The sequence below is a fragment of the Bos mutus genome, chromosome 6, assembly GCF_027580195.1.
Source record: "Bos mutus isolate GX-2022 chromosome 6, NWIPB_WYAK_1.1, whole genome shotgun sequence".
NCBI lineage: Eukaryota > Metazoa > Chordata > Mammalia > Artiodactyla > Bovidae > Bos > Bos mutus.
Window position 1 is genome coordinate 114953312 of NC_091622.1, and position 19246 is coordinate 114972557.

At 56.0% G+C, this 19246-nt stretch overlaps 1 protein-coding gene across 1 annotated transcript in view; it reads right to left on the reverse strand.

Annotated features, from left to right (window-relative positions):
- RGS12 (regulator of G protein signaling 12) overlaps positions 1 to 19246 on the reverse strand; it is a 119770-nt gene that overhangs the window by 16808 nt on the left and 83716 nt on the right. The window contains 6 exon segments of the mRNA XM_070372783.1: positions 96 to 172; positions 1803 to 1956; positions 2206 to 2385; positions 3538 to 3681; positions 4336 to 4428; positions 4815 to 4984. Of these exon segments, the coding sequence (XP_070228884.1) occupies positions 96 to 172; positions 1803 to 1956; positions 2206 to 2385; positions 3538 to 3681; positions 4336 to 4428; positions 4815 to 4984 (818 nt within the window).

Here is a 19246-nt window from a genome sequence, read left to right on the forward strand (position 1 = left end):
CCCGAGATACTCTCAGTGCTCTGCGCAGCCCTCCCACCCATCCCCGCTCCTCCGGGAAGCCCCGTGGACAAGGGCGGGGCTCTGCGGGCACTCACCAGGTCCAGGCTCCCGGCTGAGGACACAGAGCCCTGTGACTCCCGGCGACCCAGGCCTCCATTGGCGTGCAGGGCGTCTGCGGGGACACGGGCACTCAGGACACGCGACTGCATCAGCCTCACGCCTCCTCACTTAACGCAACCACCCCCCAAGCATGGCCAGGCCCCCACACCCCCAGTGGTTCAGGCTGGACAGACGTACTCGGAGGACAGAAGCCTGGCACCCAGCGGAGCCAGGAGCCCGACCCAGGCCTGTGCTCTGCTCTGTCTGCGGCCGTGCGCCCCCCCACCCCCTGCCCCTGCCCTCCTCACAGTCAACACACAAGCGAGCGCAAGGCCTCGTGGCCCCTCACTCATCCGCCACTGTTATCTCTGCACATGGCTTAACACGCAGCGGGTCACTGCAACTCCACCGCCAGCTCCCGGGAAGTCCTGAACCAGCGGTGATCGCACTGTCTGATGTCACTAACACAGCTAATTCTGGTCTGAAAGTTGCGACCACTGTGTCGCAGAAAAGGCCCTTCCAGAGCACAGCGCCGATTCCCGGATCAGGACTCTGTGCAGGGCCCTGGGGCTGAGCAGGGGCCCGATTAGACAGAGGCCCCCAGGGTCCATCGACCACCTTCCTAAAGCAAAGATGGCCAGGCGACCGAGTCAGAACTCCTGGGGAGGGCCCTGGACTCAGGGTTTAGCGCCCTTCCTGGTGGCTCTCTGAAGATCGGGGTGTGGGGGCCCTGGCCTCCTGGGGTCCTGCCTGGGGTCACAGCCCTAGAGAGGCAGGCCCGGCCCCATCTCGGGTCCTCGGGGGGCCCTGGCCCCACTGGCCACAGCGGCCCCATCCCCCAGTCGTCTGCCCTTCCTTGTGGTAGACTGCTGTCCCAGCGGCCCCGGCTGGCCCAGAGCCTGAGGGCCCCACCAGGCACACAGCCCCCCCAGCCCTCTGTAAAGGGGTGCAGGCCTGCTTCGCGGGCTGCTCCGAGGAGATGAGCACACTCTACCCACCGCCCGGCACAGCGCGGGCCTGGCTGCGGGGAGGCCGCCTCCACCCTGTGCTCAGCTGCTCCCTGTCTGAGCCCCCGACGGGCTTCCAGTTTAAACCTGGGGACCAGGCCTGAAGCCTCCAGGTTACTTGCTGGAAAATAACCCCGCTCGTGGCAGTCTGTGGGGAAGAAGCGGCCCCGTCCTTCCCTGCCTTGCGCCCCCACCCCACCACCTCCTCCCAGCAACGGCCCCGCCCCCCTCACCCTCTCTTTCAGCCACACAGGACAAAGAAGCATGGGGGAAAAGCTCTAAACTGCTGACCTTTAAGAATTGCAATAATACAATGACAACTTTGGGAAAAATGCCTGATAACCCAGCTATGGTGTCACATTTTCTTTAAAAAATGACAAAGGCTCATGGACCCCAGCACACAGCAGAAAAGCAAGAGCAGACACCTGTGTTTCCTTTTCTCCTGGTTGTGTCCTCCAAACTTTCTACAAAGAGCATGTGACCGCTCAGGCAAGATGGGGGTTGAGTGGCGGGCACCAGGCCCCCTGCAGGGCGCCCGGGCTGGGGGGCGGGAGCGGGACGTACCCTGCACCTCTCAGAGGACCCGGAGCCGCCCCGCGCCCCCGCCGGCCGCCCCACAGGCCAGCGCACAGCACAGCCCACACTGGCTCCTCCGTGCCCCAGCCCCCAGCTCTCCGCACAGGACAGACCACGAACCGTTCGGACGGTCGCCGTGGTCCTTCTTCTTCTGGGAGCGCCCGGTGCTCCTGGTCCGTGACCACGAGAAGAACGCGCCTTTCCGCTTCCTCTCGCTGTCCTCATCCCCCAGCTCTTCATTCAGGGACCGTCCTGATTTCGATTTTCCGCTCAACTGCCGTCAAAGGGAAAGTGCTGTTAAAACAGTGTGAGGCTACTGCACTGTCGTGGGAGAGGCAGGGGAAGGGAAGAGGGGCGGAACGCCCAGGCGGGAGTCTCCAGGGAGGTGCAGCCCCGCCCGGAGCCCCGGGAGTGCAGCGGGAGCGCGCGCCTTGCAGGTTCTGCGAGTGAGAGAAGACGCCAGCAGGGACGGCTGCTGTCAGCAGAGTGCCCTCCCAGGGAAGGCCGGCGCGCAGACGGGCACCTTCTTGGGCGTGGACGTGTTGGAGTGGTCCGAGCTGGCGCTGTGCTTGGAGGCAGGGCTGCTGGGGACCTGCTGCGCGTCGGGCAACGGGCGGCCCTCCACCTCAGCCAGGATGCACTCTTGGTACAGTGGGGATTTCAGGAACCGCGTGTAGCTGTCGAACTTCATCAGGTTGAAGATCTGCTGGGAAAGGCAGCGCCGTCCCGTCACACACAGAACCGGACCCTCGGTCCCAAGGGGGCAGGCCTCTTCCCACAGCCCCTCGTCTGCCCCGGAGGGGTCGCCCAGGCTCCTCAGCATGTGATCACACGTCTCATAACACGCCAGCCCCTGGGGTCACGCTTACAACCAGCCTGTTCCAACACCTACATGAAGCCAGCGCCTGAGGGGACTCAGGACAGCCAAGGACAGTCATGAAGAACCTTGACTTTGTTAAATAAGAACAAAACCAAAGGCAACCGGAACCTAAAGGAAGTGAGACCTGCCTTGAAAATACTTTCCTCCGGGACTTCCCTGGTGGCCCAGTGGCTAAGACTCCGGGGTTCCGATGCAGGAGGCTCAGGTTCAACCCCCAGTCAAGGAACTGGGTCCCACACACTGCAGCTAAGACCCGGTGCAGCGGATATATAAATACATATAAAAAAGAAAATACCTTCCTCATTTGTTTCAACCTTTGTGACTAGGCAACAGAAGGAACCTCTACTGAGGCCAGTGGACACGTGCTCTAACACTAGGTCCCACGTAGACACGCACTCTAACACCAGGTCCCATGTTTTATGCGAGCTCTAACACTAGGTCCCATGTTTTACGCGGGCTCTAACACCAGGTCCCATGTTTTACGCGGGCTCTAACACCAGGTCCCATGTGGACGCGGGCTCTAACACTAGGTCCCATGTTTTACGCGGGCTCTAACACCAGGTCCCATGTTTTATGCGGGCTCTAACACCAGGTCCCATGTGGACGCGGGCTCTAACACTAGGTCCACGTGGACATGCGCTCTAACACTAGGTCCCACGTTTTACGCGGGCTCTAACACTAGGTCCCACACACACTTCTCATCACCATGATGTCCTAAAGCTGAAAAGACCCACACACCTAGGAGCTCTGTGTGTGTCAACGCCCATGAACCTGTGATCGCGTGCAGATGCATACAGAGAGCAGCCAACAGACAGGGATGCGGTGCTGGGTCTTCCTGCTCCGGGCCCTGCTGAACCCTGGCCCTGAGCTGGGAGCCCAGTGGGGGGAGGGTACCACTGCACTCCCTGCAGGGGGCTGGCGCCGGTGGGGGCAGCCCTCCAGGACCCCACCCTGCACCCCCGCCAGGGCCATCACCTGGAGCTGCTGCTCCTTGAACATGTCAGGGTGGGGGGCGTTGAGGATGTCGTCCGCCAGCTGGGCCTGGCTGTCGATGTTGACCGGCGTGGTGGCCTTGCTGCTCAGGAACTTACTGAAGATCTCGCGGGCCCTGTAGGAGAGCTGATGGGGCAGCGTGTGAGCCGCACACACAGACCGCACTCGTCCTCTGTGCCTGCCACCGCTGCAGCCCCAACGCCTGACGTGGCTGCAGGCCCTGGAGACACGTTTTCTTGGGACTGAATAACCATCTCTTGGTTGAAATCTGACTGAAAGTACCAGCTGGCATGAAGCTTTTCAATAAATCGGCTCCTCTCCAAGTTCTGTCAAAGGGCAATCCTAATGCTCAGAAGACCTGGGCTGGGGCTCCTGTCATGTGGTCCCCGTGGCGCCGAGCGTGGCGGGCAGAGGGCAGGGGGGCAGGCCGCCTCAGGGCAGGTCGCGCCGGGACCCAGCCCGCCCCACATGGCCTGCACGTGGCTGCCGAGACGGAAGCTCCTGGAAGGCGCCCCCACCCCCAGATTCTCTCCCATTTCCCCTTCCACACTGGGCAGCAGGCAGTACACGTGCTGAGCTAAGTGTTAGGGCTCCAGGCATTTATGCAAGCTAAGTTTAGGCAAAATTAAATATCACATATATTAAGAAACATTCTGAAAGAAGCATTTTTTTAATCGTGTGAAAGTATTTGTGCATAGACTTTTCAGCCACACTAGGTGTGAACCTCTGCTGAAACCACCCGCCCTCCAACCCCCTCACGTCCCCGCCTGAGAAACCTACCTCCTTTTTGTCGTGTGCGGGAACATGGTTAAAGTATTCGCAGGCCTGCCAGAACAAAATGTTTTCTTCACTGAACTCCTTCCTTAGAAAATCCTAAGGAAAACACCATTGATTAACCGTCACACAGTCATCAGAAGAGGGCCAGTCAGCGGTGGGGGAACCTCCCCCTCCTGTGCTATCTCTTCCCCACTTTACTCTGATTTTCCCCCTTTCACAGAAACCAGAGGTGCTAAGCACCTCTCCAGAATTTCCCTGAATATAAACCCAAAGGCTGGGGACGCCCGAGGAGCCGAGCATCCCTCCCGAAGGCAGGCCCGGCTCACAGGCAGCTGCTGAGGGTTCACAGAGGCCCTGACACAGCAGAGAGAGGCTCCCTCTGACCCTGGAACTGAGTGTCCGGGGCTGAGGCAGGAGGAGGAGACGCTTGCCCTGCCTGCCCAGTCCTGCTCGAGGGGGTGCCTGCTGCCCATCAGACTCACGGAGAAGTAGCGAACGCCGAGCGGGTCCTGCAGAAGGCGCTCGAAGGACACGGCCCAGCTGGCCACTCTCCGCTCGCGCAGACGCCGGCAGCTCTGCACGCTGGGCAGGCTGGCATTGCTGCTCAGGCTGTGGTTGCTCACGCAGTCCTTCAGGTCGGCGCCAGTCAGCTCTGTGGGCCACACACACCTCGCTCACTGCAGCCCCTGCCCTCCCGCCCGCCGCCTCCCCAAGCCGTCCCCTCTGGGCAGGGGGGGGAGCGCCCACGCTGCCGCCACGCTGTTCGGGCGCCCGGGGACAAGACGGAACGCGCCTCCTGAGGCAGAGGCGCACCCCAACAAGGGTGCCCCGGGGTCACGGCCGACCTGGCTGCGGGTGCCACAGGGAGGGAGCACTGAGTCCGCGCGGGGTCCCGAGGCGCCCGGGGCCGGGGCTGGGTGATGGTGGGCAGAGCAGAGGGCAGGGGGCACGGGCAGGTTCCCAGGACCCGGAGAGGCACGCACATCACTCAGCACGCCGCGGTGCCCAGCAGGGAGCAGGGCCCACGCACACAACCGCCTGGACCTGCTCTGCTGGAGCCCGACACACAGAACCCCGAGAGGAGAGCTCCGCTTCTGCATGTACTGACCGGAAACACACTCGCCACATGCACTGACACACTCACAGGCCGGCTCACACTCACACACTGACAGACACTCAGGCCAGCTTACACACACACACTGACACACAGGCCAGCTCTCACACACTGATACACTCACAGGTAGGCTCACACTCACACACACACACTGACACACTCACAGGCCGGCTCACACACATTCACGGACGCACTCACAGGCTGGCTCACACACACACACTCCCCACCCCTCCTCCCTGGGGCTGGGGTCCTGGAAGACTCCACGGCTCCACGGTTGACTGAACCTCAGAGACGCTCACCCCCTGAGTCAACCTCTCCTCCTGAAACACTTCCCCACGTGTGCTTTATCAGATCTGGACAAAACTGCATGTGGAGGAGTGTGGAGATCCGTGAGGACAACTACATAAGACAGAGGCAGGACCAGCCCCCCCCCCACCGATGCCAGACACGCTGCACACACGTCCTGAGCGGGGTGGGTGAGGCTGCTGCTGCAGGAGTGTCCACTCCACCCACAGGACACCCGGTCACAGGGAGCGCCGTGGGCCAGCGGTGGCCGCCTGGACAGTAATGGGGTGGGGCTCTCCCAGTGCGCTCCAGAACAAACCCCATGCGGACCAAAGATTCAGGCGTGAACGGTGAAGGCAGAGAAACACTGGAAGGGAGCACAGGAGAGCCCTCCGAAATGCCGAGTGAGGGCACCCAGAGCCGGGGGACAGACTCGGAGTCTCCATGTGTGAGCACAGGCTGCGTGGTGCCAGCGCTGGCCGCGTGGGTGGGGGGCCCGAAGGACAAACGCCAATCCCACGGTGAGCCGTCCCTGAGACGGGACGCACAGTGAGCACAGCCAACGCGCCTGAGAGCGCGGCTCGAGAGCAGACCGTGACGAGCTCTCCGCGCGCACTCAGGGTGTCCAAGTCTGCGACCCCGGGGACTGTAGCCCGCCAGGCTCCCCTGTCCATGGGATTCTCCAGGCAGGGATACTGGAGGGGGTTGCCATGCCCTCCTCCAGGGCATCTTCCTGGCCCAGGGGTCGAACCCGTGTCTCTTACGTCTCCTGCAATGGCAAGCGGGTCCTTTACCACCAGCGCCTCCGGGAAGCCCTACAACTTCTCATCTCAAAAGTTCTGCAACATGTGCGGTGATTCTTTTACAATATATACACATTTTGAACCATCGTTGTACACCTGAAACAAAGCTGTCTGTCAACTACTCTCAACAAAATAAAGTCAATCTCAGTATGTAAAAAACACTGCAAGCGAAGTCAAAAGACAAGCAAGAAACTGGAAAATACAAGTAACACATTACACAGTTGAAGGACTAGTTTTCTGTATCTTTAAGAGCAACTAAACATCATAAGAAAAAAGATCAAGACGCCAAAGAAAAGTGGGAGAAGAGCATGGTCAGTCACTAGGCAGGAGCTTGGGAGGACCCCACCTCATGGGGCCAAAGCGACGGGAACATAGAGCCAGCGTCGGGGCCTGGGGGCTGAGCCGGGAGGCTCTCCTGCCACGCTCCACCCTGAGAAACGGCTGTCTTCACGAGACGAGCAGTCTTCCTGAAAATACAATGGACTGTCGGCACCGAGACGCTCTCCAGCTTTCCTCCCTTGAGGCCACGTGGCTGAGCTGAGAGCTGAGGGGTGCACAGACGGAAACCGACCTGAGAAAAGCCTTCCGTGAGGATGAGCCCGTGAAGACACACGGCTCACAGCTGGGGTGGCTGGGCGCCCGAGGGGCAGGACAGCCCCCAAGGCAGGGCCAGTGGGGCCGGGTGGCGGACACCCGAGCTGTGTGGGCTTCACCCTGGGGGGCAGTGATAAGCAAAGGAAGGGCAAGACGGCAGAAAATATTTCCAAACAAGGCAAACGACAAGGCTTAATCTCCAAAATAGAGAAGCAGCTCATACAACTCAATAGCAAACAACCCGATCGGAAAGTGAACAGAAGCCGAAGCAGACGTTTCTCCACAGATGGTCTGCAGACGGCCTGGGGCTCATGAAAGTGCTCAGCATCACCATCATGGAGATGCACGTCAAGATTACAGCAAGGTGTCACCTCACACAAGCAGCACGGCCACCATCAAGACGTCTACAAATGACAAACGCTGGAGCGGGTGTGGAGAAAGGGTGTGCTGGGAACGTGAACTGGCGCTAATGTTACGGAGAACAGACTGAACTCGGATTTGGAACGGCACGTGCACCCCTACGTTCACAGCAGCCAAGACACGGAGGCCGCCCGGGTGTCCTCTGACAGGCGCGCGGGCACAGAGGACGTGGCACACGCACAGTGGAATATTATTCGGCCGCGAAAAGAACTAAATAATGTCATCTGCGGCAACGTGGATGGACCTAGAGATCACGACACTAAGAGAAGTGAATGAGACAGACACACGCCGTGTGACGTCACTTACCGCAGAGTCTACAGTGTGACACGCACGGACACAGGGGGCGGACACAGAGCACGGACACAGGGGGCGGACACAGAGGACAGTCTCGCGCTTGCCAAGGGGGAGGGGTGGGGGTGAGTGGGGGGCTGGGGGGAGCAGACGCAAGCTGCTACGTACAGGACACATAACATACGTGATACAAAGCGCTGCACTCAGCGCGCCAGCAACTTTGGAAACCTCAGCAGTGGCCACAGGACTAGAAAAGGTCGGTTTTTAATTCCAATCCCAAAGAAAGGCAATGCCAAAGAATGCTCAGACTACCGCCCAACTGCACTCATCTCGCACGCTAGCAAAGCAGTGCTCAAAATTCTCCAAGCCAGGCTTCAGCAGGACGTGAACCAAGAACTTCCAGATGTTCAAGCTGGATTTAGAAAAGGCAGAGGAACCAGACTGCCAACACCCACTGCATCATAGAAGAAGCAAGAGAATTTCAGAAAAACATCTACTTCTGCTTCACTGACTATGCTAAAGCCTTTGACTATGTGGCTCACAACAAACTGGAAAATTCTTAAAGAGATGAGAATACCAGACCACCTGACCTGCCTCCTGAGAAATCTGTAAGAGGGACAAGAAGGAACAGACTGGTTCCAAATTAGGAAAGGAGTACATCAAGGCTGTATATTGTCACCCTGCGTATTTAACTTATATGCAGAGTACATCATGTGAAATGCCAGGCTGGATGAAGCACAAGCTGAAATCAAGAACTCTGGGAGAAATATCAGTAATGTCAGATATGCAGACGACACCACCCTTACAGCAGAAAGCAAAGAGGAGCTAATGAGCCTCTTGATGAAAGTGAAAGAGGAGAGTGAAAAAGTTGGCTTAAAACTCAACATTCAAAAAACGAAGATCATGGCATCTGGTCGCATCACTTCATGGCAAACAGATGGGGAAACAATGGAAACAGTAACAGATTTTATTTTCTTGGGCTCCAGAATCACTGCAGGTGGTGACTGCAGTCATGAAATTAAGATGCTTGCTCCTTGGAAAAAAAGCTATGACAAATCTAGATAGCATATTAAAAAGCAGAGACATTTCTTTGCCAACAAAGGTCTGTAGAGTCAAAGCTATGGTTTTTCCGATGTATGGATGTGAGAGTTGGACCATAAAGAAAGCCAGGCACCAAAGAATTGATGCTTTTGAACTGTGGTGTTGGAGGAGACTCTTGAGAGCCCCTTGGACTGCAAGGAGATCCAGTCCTAAAGGAGATCAGTCCTGCATATTCATTGGAAGGAACGACGCTGAAGCTGAAGCTCCAATACTTTGACCACCTGATGCGAAAAGAGCCAGATGCTGGGAAAGATTGAGGGCAGGAGAAGGGGACGACAGAGGATGAGATGGTTGGATGGCATCACTGACTCAATTGACATGTGTTTGAACAAGTTCCAGGAGATGGAACAGGACTGGGAAGCCTGCTGTGCTGCAGTCCATGGGGTTGCAGAGTCGGACACGACTGAGCGACTGAGTAACAGTAACAAGAGACGTGTAGAGTGGGTAAACGGCGGGGCCGCCTGCACAGCGCAGAGGACTGTATCGACATCCCGTGACAAACCAGCGAGCGAGAGCATGTTTAAAAGAGAATGGACATGTGTGTGTGTGTGTGTGTGTGTGTGTATGTGTTGGTATGTGACTAAATCGCTTTGCTGTACAGCAGAAACCCATACAACATTGCAAATGAACTATACTTCAATAAAAAATATTGGAAAAAATCATCACATCTATGTTAAAAAATAAGACAAGTAATAATAATAATAGTAACAGAAGGGACCTGGTCCTCCTGGCTGCCTGTGGAGAGGGGCCCTGAGCGCTGCCCTGGGAGAGGTGCGGCTGAGCGCACTGGTGGCCTGGACGGTGGGTGGGGAGGGGGCGCGGGCGGGGCTGAGAGGACTGCAGGCCTGGACCGTGGGGACGGGGGAGAGGTGGGCAGCAAGCCGCAGAGCAAGCAGCTGCACCCTTCAGCGTGAGAGCTTCTGCTTGTCAAACGCGAGACGTCTGGATTCCAACACGGAGCAGGCATGGAGCAGGCACACAGGGCGGGAGCGAGACAGGCGTGGGGCCCACGCTGCAGGTTTGTGGAGGGACTGAGGGAAGGAGAGGATGAACGCTGAATACATGTTGTAGGGGAAGATGACCCATACACTGACTCGTTTCTATTAAGACTTGGCAAATACGAATCACTTTTTAGGACTCACAGATCAACAGCTGTCACTTTAAAAGTCTCATCGAGGGCTTCCCTGGTGGCCCGCGGTAAAGAATCCAGCTGCCAACACAGGAGACACAGGCTGGATCCATCCCAGATGAGGGAAGACCCACGTGCCTCAGAGCAGCTACAGAGCCTGAGGTCCAGAGCCCAGAGCTGCAGTTATGGAGCCCACGTGCGGCTCACCACAATGAGAGAAAGGCCGGCAGCCATAAAGACGCAGCACGGCCGAAAATAAACAAGATTAGTTTTAAAATTCTCATTGATAAAGACACTTTACAGTCAGAATAAAAGGAACCTCCTGGCCCCTTGGTGTGGACTCGGTGGGTCAGCGGTGCACTCTGGGGTCTGCCTTGACGGACTCTTGGCGGGAGCTGGGCGGTCCCCACGTGAGTCTTAGGGGCGCTGGCATCCTGCACAGGAAGATGGGGTAGGGGAGGGGTCGGGGAGGCTGGGGGCTCTGCCTGCAGACAGAGCCCCCCAGGAAGTCGCTTCGGCTGAAAACTCCTGCTCGCCTGAGGGGCGTGGGGACCCACAAGCTCAGAAAGGGGCCCCGCACCCGCACCGCCCCCATGAGCCCCTTCTTGGTCTGCAGGAGACACCCCCCTGCTGTGGGTTCTGGGACCCGAATGCCTGCTCCCTGGGTCTCAACTCTGGCACCGGGAGCTTGGAGTGGATGGCAGAGACCATGCAGGAGCACCCCAGGGCCAGGCCACGCCGCCCCCGTCTGCGGACCTCAGCCAGACCTCAGGGAGCCCGCACCCGCTTCAGAGGGGAGAACGAGACACCCTGGGCCCACACAGCGTGTGCGTACGGGTCTTGTCACCATAAGACCTCCTGGTGAGCCTTCGCGTGGGACCCGCCGGGCGGGTGCAGAGCCCCTTGGGATGACAAAACCCAAGCGCGTCTGTGTCCACAACACACACAAAGACCCCCTGGCCTTTGACATCCATTGTCAAATTCTGAATTTCGTAATTCACAGCACCTTTCAACTCTCAACACACGGAAAACGATGCACATTTGTGGCAGGACTGCCCTTGAACACAAGTGAAATTCCTCCCAAGGCCAGGGTTCCCACCCCAACTCCAAGGCCAGTACAGTCTCCGGGGAGTCCGGTGTTTGGAAAACCCACAGGCATCCTCCAGCCCAAGGGGAAGACCCTGTGGCAGAGCCCGCCCTCCACCTCCCAGCCCCATGGAAGAGCCCGCCTCCCGCCTCCCAGCCCAGCTTTAGAGACGCTGCCTGGGCTCTGTCCTCACTGTGTGTTTTTTTTCTCCCTTTCAATTAGTTTGAGTCAAAGAAACGCTTTCCTGGTGAGGAAGTTTACGAGGTCTGTCAAATTTGCTGAGAACGGGAACGCCACGACCCCTACATTGGCTGGATGAACACGCAGGTTACCCTCTGGCAAGTACCTTGAGGCCCGCCCCTGTATTTCGTGGATAATTCTGTAACTCCAGGCCCTCTCCCATCATTATCTCGCCAGAATATCTCATCCACCTAACTTCCAGCACTGTAAAGACTTAAGTCCCAGCTCACGGTCAGGCTGTAGGCTTAATGGCCACCTGCCTGGGAGCCGACCCCCACCCCCACACACATACCTGGAGCCCGCGCGGTCTGCCTGCCCCCGCCAACCACGACAGGGCGCAGACCAGAGGGACTTTACCTGGGCAGAGCTGATAAGAGCCACTGTGATGCCACTTAACCAAATACTTCCAACCATTCACCGCAAACCACCCCTCTGAATCCATACCAGGCTCAGCCGGCACAGCCCCTGGGGCCCCGGGCAAAGGCTGAGGCCACACACAGAGACATTGCTCCTGAGCTCGGCTCCCCGAGGAGGCAAGTTAGTGCACTTTCTCCAGAGATGCCCGGCCCCGGGCTGACAAGGGCGAGTCTCTCCCTTCAGCGAAGGGAGAAGGAGGCGCAGTACACTTAACACAAAGCCTCACAAAGACGCATCCATAATTCAGAGCAGACCTTTTGCCCGAGGCTGCGAGGAGCCTGAATTATTTAGCGGGCGGAGCAGCTCCCAAGGCTGCTCTCTGAGGCTCCAGGGCTGGAGCTGAAGCCCTGGGGCTTCGGGGAATCCTTTCTGTTAAACCAGCAGTGGTGAAGGGAAAACAGATGTTTCACAGTAAAACTCTCATTTCCCTATTAACAGAATTTCAGTCCCACAAACATGAAGCCTGTCTGTAATGAGAAGGTGACCACCCAAAGCTCACAGCGTCAGGACTGAGCCTTCCCTAGGTGATACGCAGCCAGCCCAGACTGAACCGCTTCTAAACCCTCAAGAGCACTGTGAGGTCAAAGCAGAGCACACGCGTGACTGCGGCGAAGGCTCTGTTTACCAACACGGGGTGGGGGGGTCTGCTCCGGACTCTTGGATGGACGCTGCGGCATAAACTGGGCGACGCTCTGTTAAACAAGACGTCAAATCAATCTCAGCGTCCTCCAAGGAAACAATTCGGGAGAGGCTAGAAGGCCGCAGCCCAGCCCCCGGGGAGCCACCTTCCCAGCAAGCCCTTTCTGATCTCAAGTTTCCAAGGCGCGGCCATGTGCCAGCGAGGAGGCGGCAGAGCTCAGGAGGGCAGGTGCGGAGTCAGGCCGTGCCCGCCGTTTGTCCGAGGGCTCGGCCACAGGTATGGCTGACACCCCCGGGGACAGGACGCTGACTGAAGCACGGAAACACCTCCCCTGGCACCCCTCCCTTAGGGCCACAGGTGCCACCCTGTGCGGGCAACTTTTTGTTCTGGTATAAATTAGAACTTGTGAGAGTTACAAAGACAGCAAATGGGCCCTTCTTGTGCCCTTCACCCCGATTCAGCGGCGCCTAGTCCTTCCCTGTTGGCTGTGTGACCTCTCCCCGATCCTGCTCAGTCCCTCCCCTTCTTGTCTGAACACACGCTGGTAGCTCTTCCCAAACCGGAGATTAAGCTGGAGACAGCGTGCCTCTGGGCCCCCGAACACTTCAGTGCGAATTTCTAAAGAGCAGGACATTCCCTTTCGTAGCCAGAGCACAGCCATCAAAACGGCGGAAAGTCACACAGCGTGAGTCCCCGTTTCATCAACAAGGCCCTTTCTGGCTACTTCCCGGTCCAGGCTCCAAGTCAGTATTGCTCAGGGCTCGGGCCTCTTTAAAAGCTCCCAGCCCCTCTGTTCGCGAGACTCAGACGTGGGCCTGTTACGCGTGCACGGCCCTCAGTCTGGGCTGCCTGGTGTCCCCTGCTGGCCTGGCCGGTGCCCCGCGTGTGGGTTCTCCTTGCGTGTCTCTGCAGGAGGATGGGGGTCAGCCTATCGCAGGTGGCGCTGGCGCTGCTGGTCAGGGAGCCAGGCTTCTCCATGGTGGAGGCTCTCACGTGGTGGACAGAGCCTGCTCCTGCATTTCAGCATCCAGGGGAGACTTCCTGAGGTCGCCGGTCCTCCTCCACTCAACTCTGCGAGAGCGTCCCTTCTCCCCACTTGCTACAGCTCATTCATCTACATCAGTATGCACTCAGCGGGCCTGTTTCATCCAACAGCGTATAATCCACAAACACCTGACCTGTTTTTCTTTAATGCTCGGCCTTCCTTCGAGCTGGTGCTTGGTCCTTCTGGTAAGTCCTCGGCATGCACCGAGCGCCTCCTTATTTTCTGGTAGAAGACACGCGTGCGGGGCTCATTTCGTTCTTTCCCTGCTCCAGCCCAGGAAATCAGTCTTTGCTCCTAGGAACCTAGTTCCTTTCACTGAGGAGTGGTGTTTAGACACCGAGATCTGGACACAAGGGCTACTCATTGCTGCTGGGGAGTTTCTTTGCTTCCTGGTCCTTCCAGCAGACAGACCTAAGAAATACTAACACACATACCCACACGTGCCTATGATACACAGTTCAGTTCAGTTCAGGTCAGTCACTCAGTCATGTCCGACTCTTTGTGACCCCACGGACTGCAGCACACCAGGCTTCCCTGTCCATCACCAACTTCCAGAGTTTACTCAAACTCACGTGCATCAAGTTTGGTGATGCCATCGAACCATCTCATCCTTTGTCACCCCCTTCTCCTCCCGCCTTCAGTCTTTCCCAGCATCAGGGTCTTTTCTAATGAGTCAGTTCTTCCCATCAAGTGGCCAAAGTATTGGAGTTTCAGCTTCAGCATCAGTCCTTCCAATGAATATTCAGGACTGATTTCCTTTAGGATGGACTGGTTGGATCTCCTTGCAGTCCAAGGGTCTCTCAAGAGTCTTCTCCAACACCACAGTTCAAAAGCATCAATTCTTCAGTGCTCAGCTTTCTTTATAGTCCAACTGTCACATCCATACATGACCACTGGGAAAACCATACCCTTGACTAGACAGATCTTTGCTGGCAAAGTACCATCTCTGCTTTCTAACATGCTGTCTAGGTTGGTCACAGCTTTCCTTCTGGGTGAACACACAGGGGCACATCTGTTTGTTCGTTTCTACGTGCTCACATCCACTGAAGCCACGAGTTCACAGTGACAGCTCAAGCTCCGACCCAACGCCAGGACATTCTCCTTTGCCGGTTCTGTAACTCCGTCCCAGCAGTGGAGAGCTGGGCTCCCATGATTCTTGGTGTATTTACTCATTTGCTGGAGCACACAAAATGTACTTTAAGAACCGATAAACACACGCTTGCCAAAAACTAAACCAGTAATGAGAGTTCGGTCTTCCTTTACAGTTTTTGAGATAAGATCCACGTACAGTGAAATGTAGTCTTGGGCGCAGGACTCTGAGAGTTTTAACGTCACATCATTTACTTTTTAAAGCCTGTGCTTGCCAGTGAACTGGTCCACCCTCCAAACCAACCAGACCTTGAGAATGCCTGCCACATGGTCCTGCAACAGTGCACCTTGGCTCTGGGGGCCCTGGGGGAGACTCGCACCCACGCTGGTCACTGTGGCTCTGGGCGGCATCGCGTGATACGCTGCATGGACTTGAGTATCGTTACGCCTTGGTTTCCCTTATTAGGGAAAAAATGAACAACTACAGGGCTTGGGCAAAGAGTAGATCTTTACACCGTGCATCCAAATATTGAGAAAATGTCAAAGAAGCTAAAGCACTGTTAGTAAGACTCTTCAGATGACCTGGAAGGCCAGCATGGACTCAGAGTTCTGAGCCATGCCCGAGTCCCGCACAGGGAGGTGGAGGCCCGGAAGGGCTGCCTGCCCTCAGCCCAGCCCTCCCTCCCCCCGCCCCACCCTCATCAGCCGCGTGCTCACGTCTGCCCCGTCCTGCCCAGGCCCTGCAGCAGGCACCCGGAGCGTGTTTGCTTCAGTCCCCAGCTGCAGCCCTGGTATGCTTTATAGATGTAAAGACGCAGCCCGTCTTTCCTCGAAGAAACCGCACAGGCAACCCCCGTGAGCGGCCAGGCCACTGGGGAGGAAGAGGACACGGGTAAGAACGGGCAGGACGGACCTCAGGCCGTGTCCTGCTTGACCTGGTGCAGCCTCGGGTAGGCGGCCCAGCTCCTCTCGGTGAAAGGCCTGCCCCTGTTTAGAGCCCTGCTGACAATTAGAAGAGGTGCAGCATCCTTGCGTGTACCCGCCAGGGCCACCAGATGCGTGGCCACACGGCAGAAACCTACATCTGAGACCCTCCTGGGGTCAACATCAGAGAAGTCGAGTTATAACTATTCTGGCAGAGCAAAGCAGCACAAACTCCCTGGGTCTGAAATGACACAAGTCCTTCTGGAGACTGAAATGCCAAGCAGATGGGGGTGAGACGCCGGGAGAGCTCGCGAGGCCGCGAGTGGGCAGAACGGCAACCAAAAAGGGGCAGCGTGGGAAGTGGGGTGATGCGGAGGGGACGCTGTCGCTTGTCACGTTGAGGGCCCAGGACGCGAGGCGCGGAGATGGCAGCCGCGGCCGCACATGGCTGCCCACTAACCGGCACCTGACCACAGAGGGCCCCCAGGACTCACGAACAAGAGACAGGGGCGCTTTTCAAAGAGGAGCCCTAGGCAATTTCGTTGATTTGAATGGAAAAACTTACATTATTCACTTATAAATTATTTTGTGAAGTTAATGTATTTCATTTCGTGATTAAAATCATACACTCCATGAAGACCTCCCTTCATTCGGGTGCCAAGGGCCACACGTGAAGCTTAGACCCCCCTGCTGTGGCCTGACCCTGTCTGCAGGCCACTGCTCAATGCAGAAGCCCAGGGACCCCAACTGGGGGCCCCACAAGGGAGACTCAAGCCGGGTGCTGACCCCACGCTCAACTGAGGCACAGAGACCGCAGCCACGGCTGGGCCCGGGTTTGCATGGAGACCACGTCACTGGGCACCAGGTGCCCCCCAGGACAGGGGCTGGCGGGCGGGCCAGGAGAGAGGGAAAAGGGTCCAGGCTGTGGGTCACCCGGATGCCCGGGGCAGGCAGCCCCCAGGACAGGGGCCGGTGGGCAGGCCAGCAGAGAAGGAAAAGGGTCCAGGCCGCAGGTCACCGGGTGCCCGGGGCAGGCGCCCCGGCCCCGCAGGGAGGGCGCTGAGTGCAGAGGAGCCACTGAGACAAGGAGAGGCTGGCTCTCGCCTCAGGTGCAGCCTGCACAGCTCTGACCCGGGCTCTGGGACAGTTAGATTTCACAAAACCTCAATAATGAAGGCAATACGTCAGGTGCAAAACTAGACAACACTTGCGGCTTTTATGTGGTTTTCAGATAAAGCAATCAGATTTAAAAAGTCATTTATCCCAGGCTCACAAAATCTGGTCACCAGGCTGGCTCCTGCTCCATGGGGTCTTCAGGCCCCATGTCCCGCTCCCCCCGCCCCCGACCCGGGGAGGCAGGCAGCTCTCCTGCCCCTTCTCCTGCGGGAGGTGGTGCTGACGATGCGTGAGCGTCCCAAAGCCCCCGCCAGCAGCCTGGCTGTCTCCAGTGGGCGGAGCTAAGGCAGAGGTGACCCACACTGAGGTAGCACCTACGCAGGGAGCGGTCTGCAGTCTTCAAAAGCAGCATGAGTGTGAAAAGCAAGGGCAAAAGGAGGAACTCTTCTCCTGGAGGAGACAGAAAAACCACGGCCAGTAAAAGCAAAGTGTGATTCTGAACTGGATCCTTTTACTGTAGAGTTGAAATTTACCACGGATTGGTGGAATGAATAGACAGAGGACAAGATCACAGGAATGTATCGGCGTTAAGTTCATAATTTCAACAGTTGTATTTTGATTTTACAAGAAAATGTATTCCTCTGGAATACTTTAATACTCTAAAGTATTCAAGATGATAGCGTATCATATCAGCAACTTACTTTCAAATGGTATAGGAGAAGTTCTTTGTGCTACGGCTGCAAATTTTGAGTCTGATATAGTTTCAGACTAAAAAAATAATTTACATGGTGCAAAAAAATAAAGATTAAAGTGCCCACCTGGCAGGCGTGCCCTCTCTCCCCTCACTGGCCCTGGGGATCACTCAAGCCTAACTCTTCCATGGAATAAGTCAAGATCGGGGCTCCACCACACCAGGAACCAACCATTCTTCACGCTGCCATCCTAAAACTGCATGGGACACTAAGATGGACATTTCAACACATATTTGTTCAAAGTCTGCTTTGTGGCAAGCTACGTCTGAGGAGCAGGAGTCTCCAGCCCAGCTCTACCTGACACAGCTGAGTCCTGGACAAAGCGCCCGACTCCTCCTGGCTGGGCAGGGCGCTCTCCCTTCTGTAACGCGCAGTCATCAGTCAGCTCAGTCGCTCAGTCGTGTCCGACTCTTTGTGACCCCATGAACTGCAGCACGTGAGGCTTCCCTGTCCACCACCAACTCCCGGAGCTTGCTCAAACTCAGGTCCATCGAGCCAGTGATGCCATTCAACCATCTCATCCTCTGTCATCCCCTTCTCCTCCTGCCTTTAATCTTTCCCAGTGTCAGAGTCTTCTCTAATGAGCTGGCTCTTTGCATCAGGTGGCCAAAGTATTAGAGCTTCAGCATCAATCCCTCCAATGAATATTCAGGACTGGTTTCCTTTAGGATTAACTGGTTTGATCTCCTTGATGTCCAAGGAACTCTCAAGGATCTTCTCCAACACAGTTCAAAAGCATCAATTCTTCAGCGCTCAGCTTTCTTTCCAATTCTCACATTCCCACAGGACTACTGGAAAAACCATAGCTTTGACTCTACAGACCTTTGTTGGCAAAGAAGTATCTCTGCTTTTTATTATGCTATCTAGGTTTGTCATAGCTTTTCTTCCAAGGAGCAACTGTCTTTTGATTTCATGGCTGCAGTCACCACCTGCAGTGATTTTGGAGCCCAAGAAAATAAAATCTGTCACTGTTTCCATTGTTTCTTCATCTATTTGCCATGAAGTGATGCAACCATGATCTTAGTTTATTGAATGCTGAGTTTTAAGCCAGTTTTTTCACTCTCCTCTTTCACCTTCATCAAGAGGCTCTTTAGTTCTTCGCTTTCTGCCATAAGTGTGGTGTCATCTGCGTATCTGAGGTTATTGATATTTCTCCTGGCAATCTTGATTCCAGCTTATGCTTCCTCCAGCCCGGCATGTTGCATGATGTACTCTGCATAGAAGTTAAATAAGCAGGGTGACAGTACACAGCCTTGACATACTCCTTTCTCAATTTGGAACCAGTCCTTTGTTCCATGTCTGGTTCTAACTGTTGGCTCCTGACCTGCATACAGGTTTCTCAGGAGGCAGGTAAGATGGTCTTTTATTCCCATCTCTTGAAGAATCTTCCATAGTTTGTTGCAATCTACACAGTCAAAAGCTTTAGCTTTAGCTTTTTAGTCAATGAAGAAGTAAATGTTTTTCTAGAACTCTCTTGCTTTTTCAATGATCCAGTGGATGTTGGCAATTTGATCTCTGTTTCCTCTGCCTTTTCTAAATCCAACTTGAACATTGGGAAGTTCATGGTTCACATATTGCTGAAGCCTAGTTTGGAGAATTTTGAGCATTACTTTGCTAGCGTGTGAGATGAGTGCAATTGTGTGGTAGTTTGACATTCTTTGGCATTGCCTTTCTTTGGGATTGGAATGAAAAATGACCTTTTCCAGTCCTGTGGCCACTGCTGAGTTTTCCAAATTTGCTGGCATATTGAGTGCAGCACTTTCACAGTATCATCTTTTAGGATTTGAAATAGCTGAGCTGGAATCCCATCACGTCCACTAGCTTGGTTTGTAGTGATGCTCTCTAAGGCCCACTTGACTTCACATTC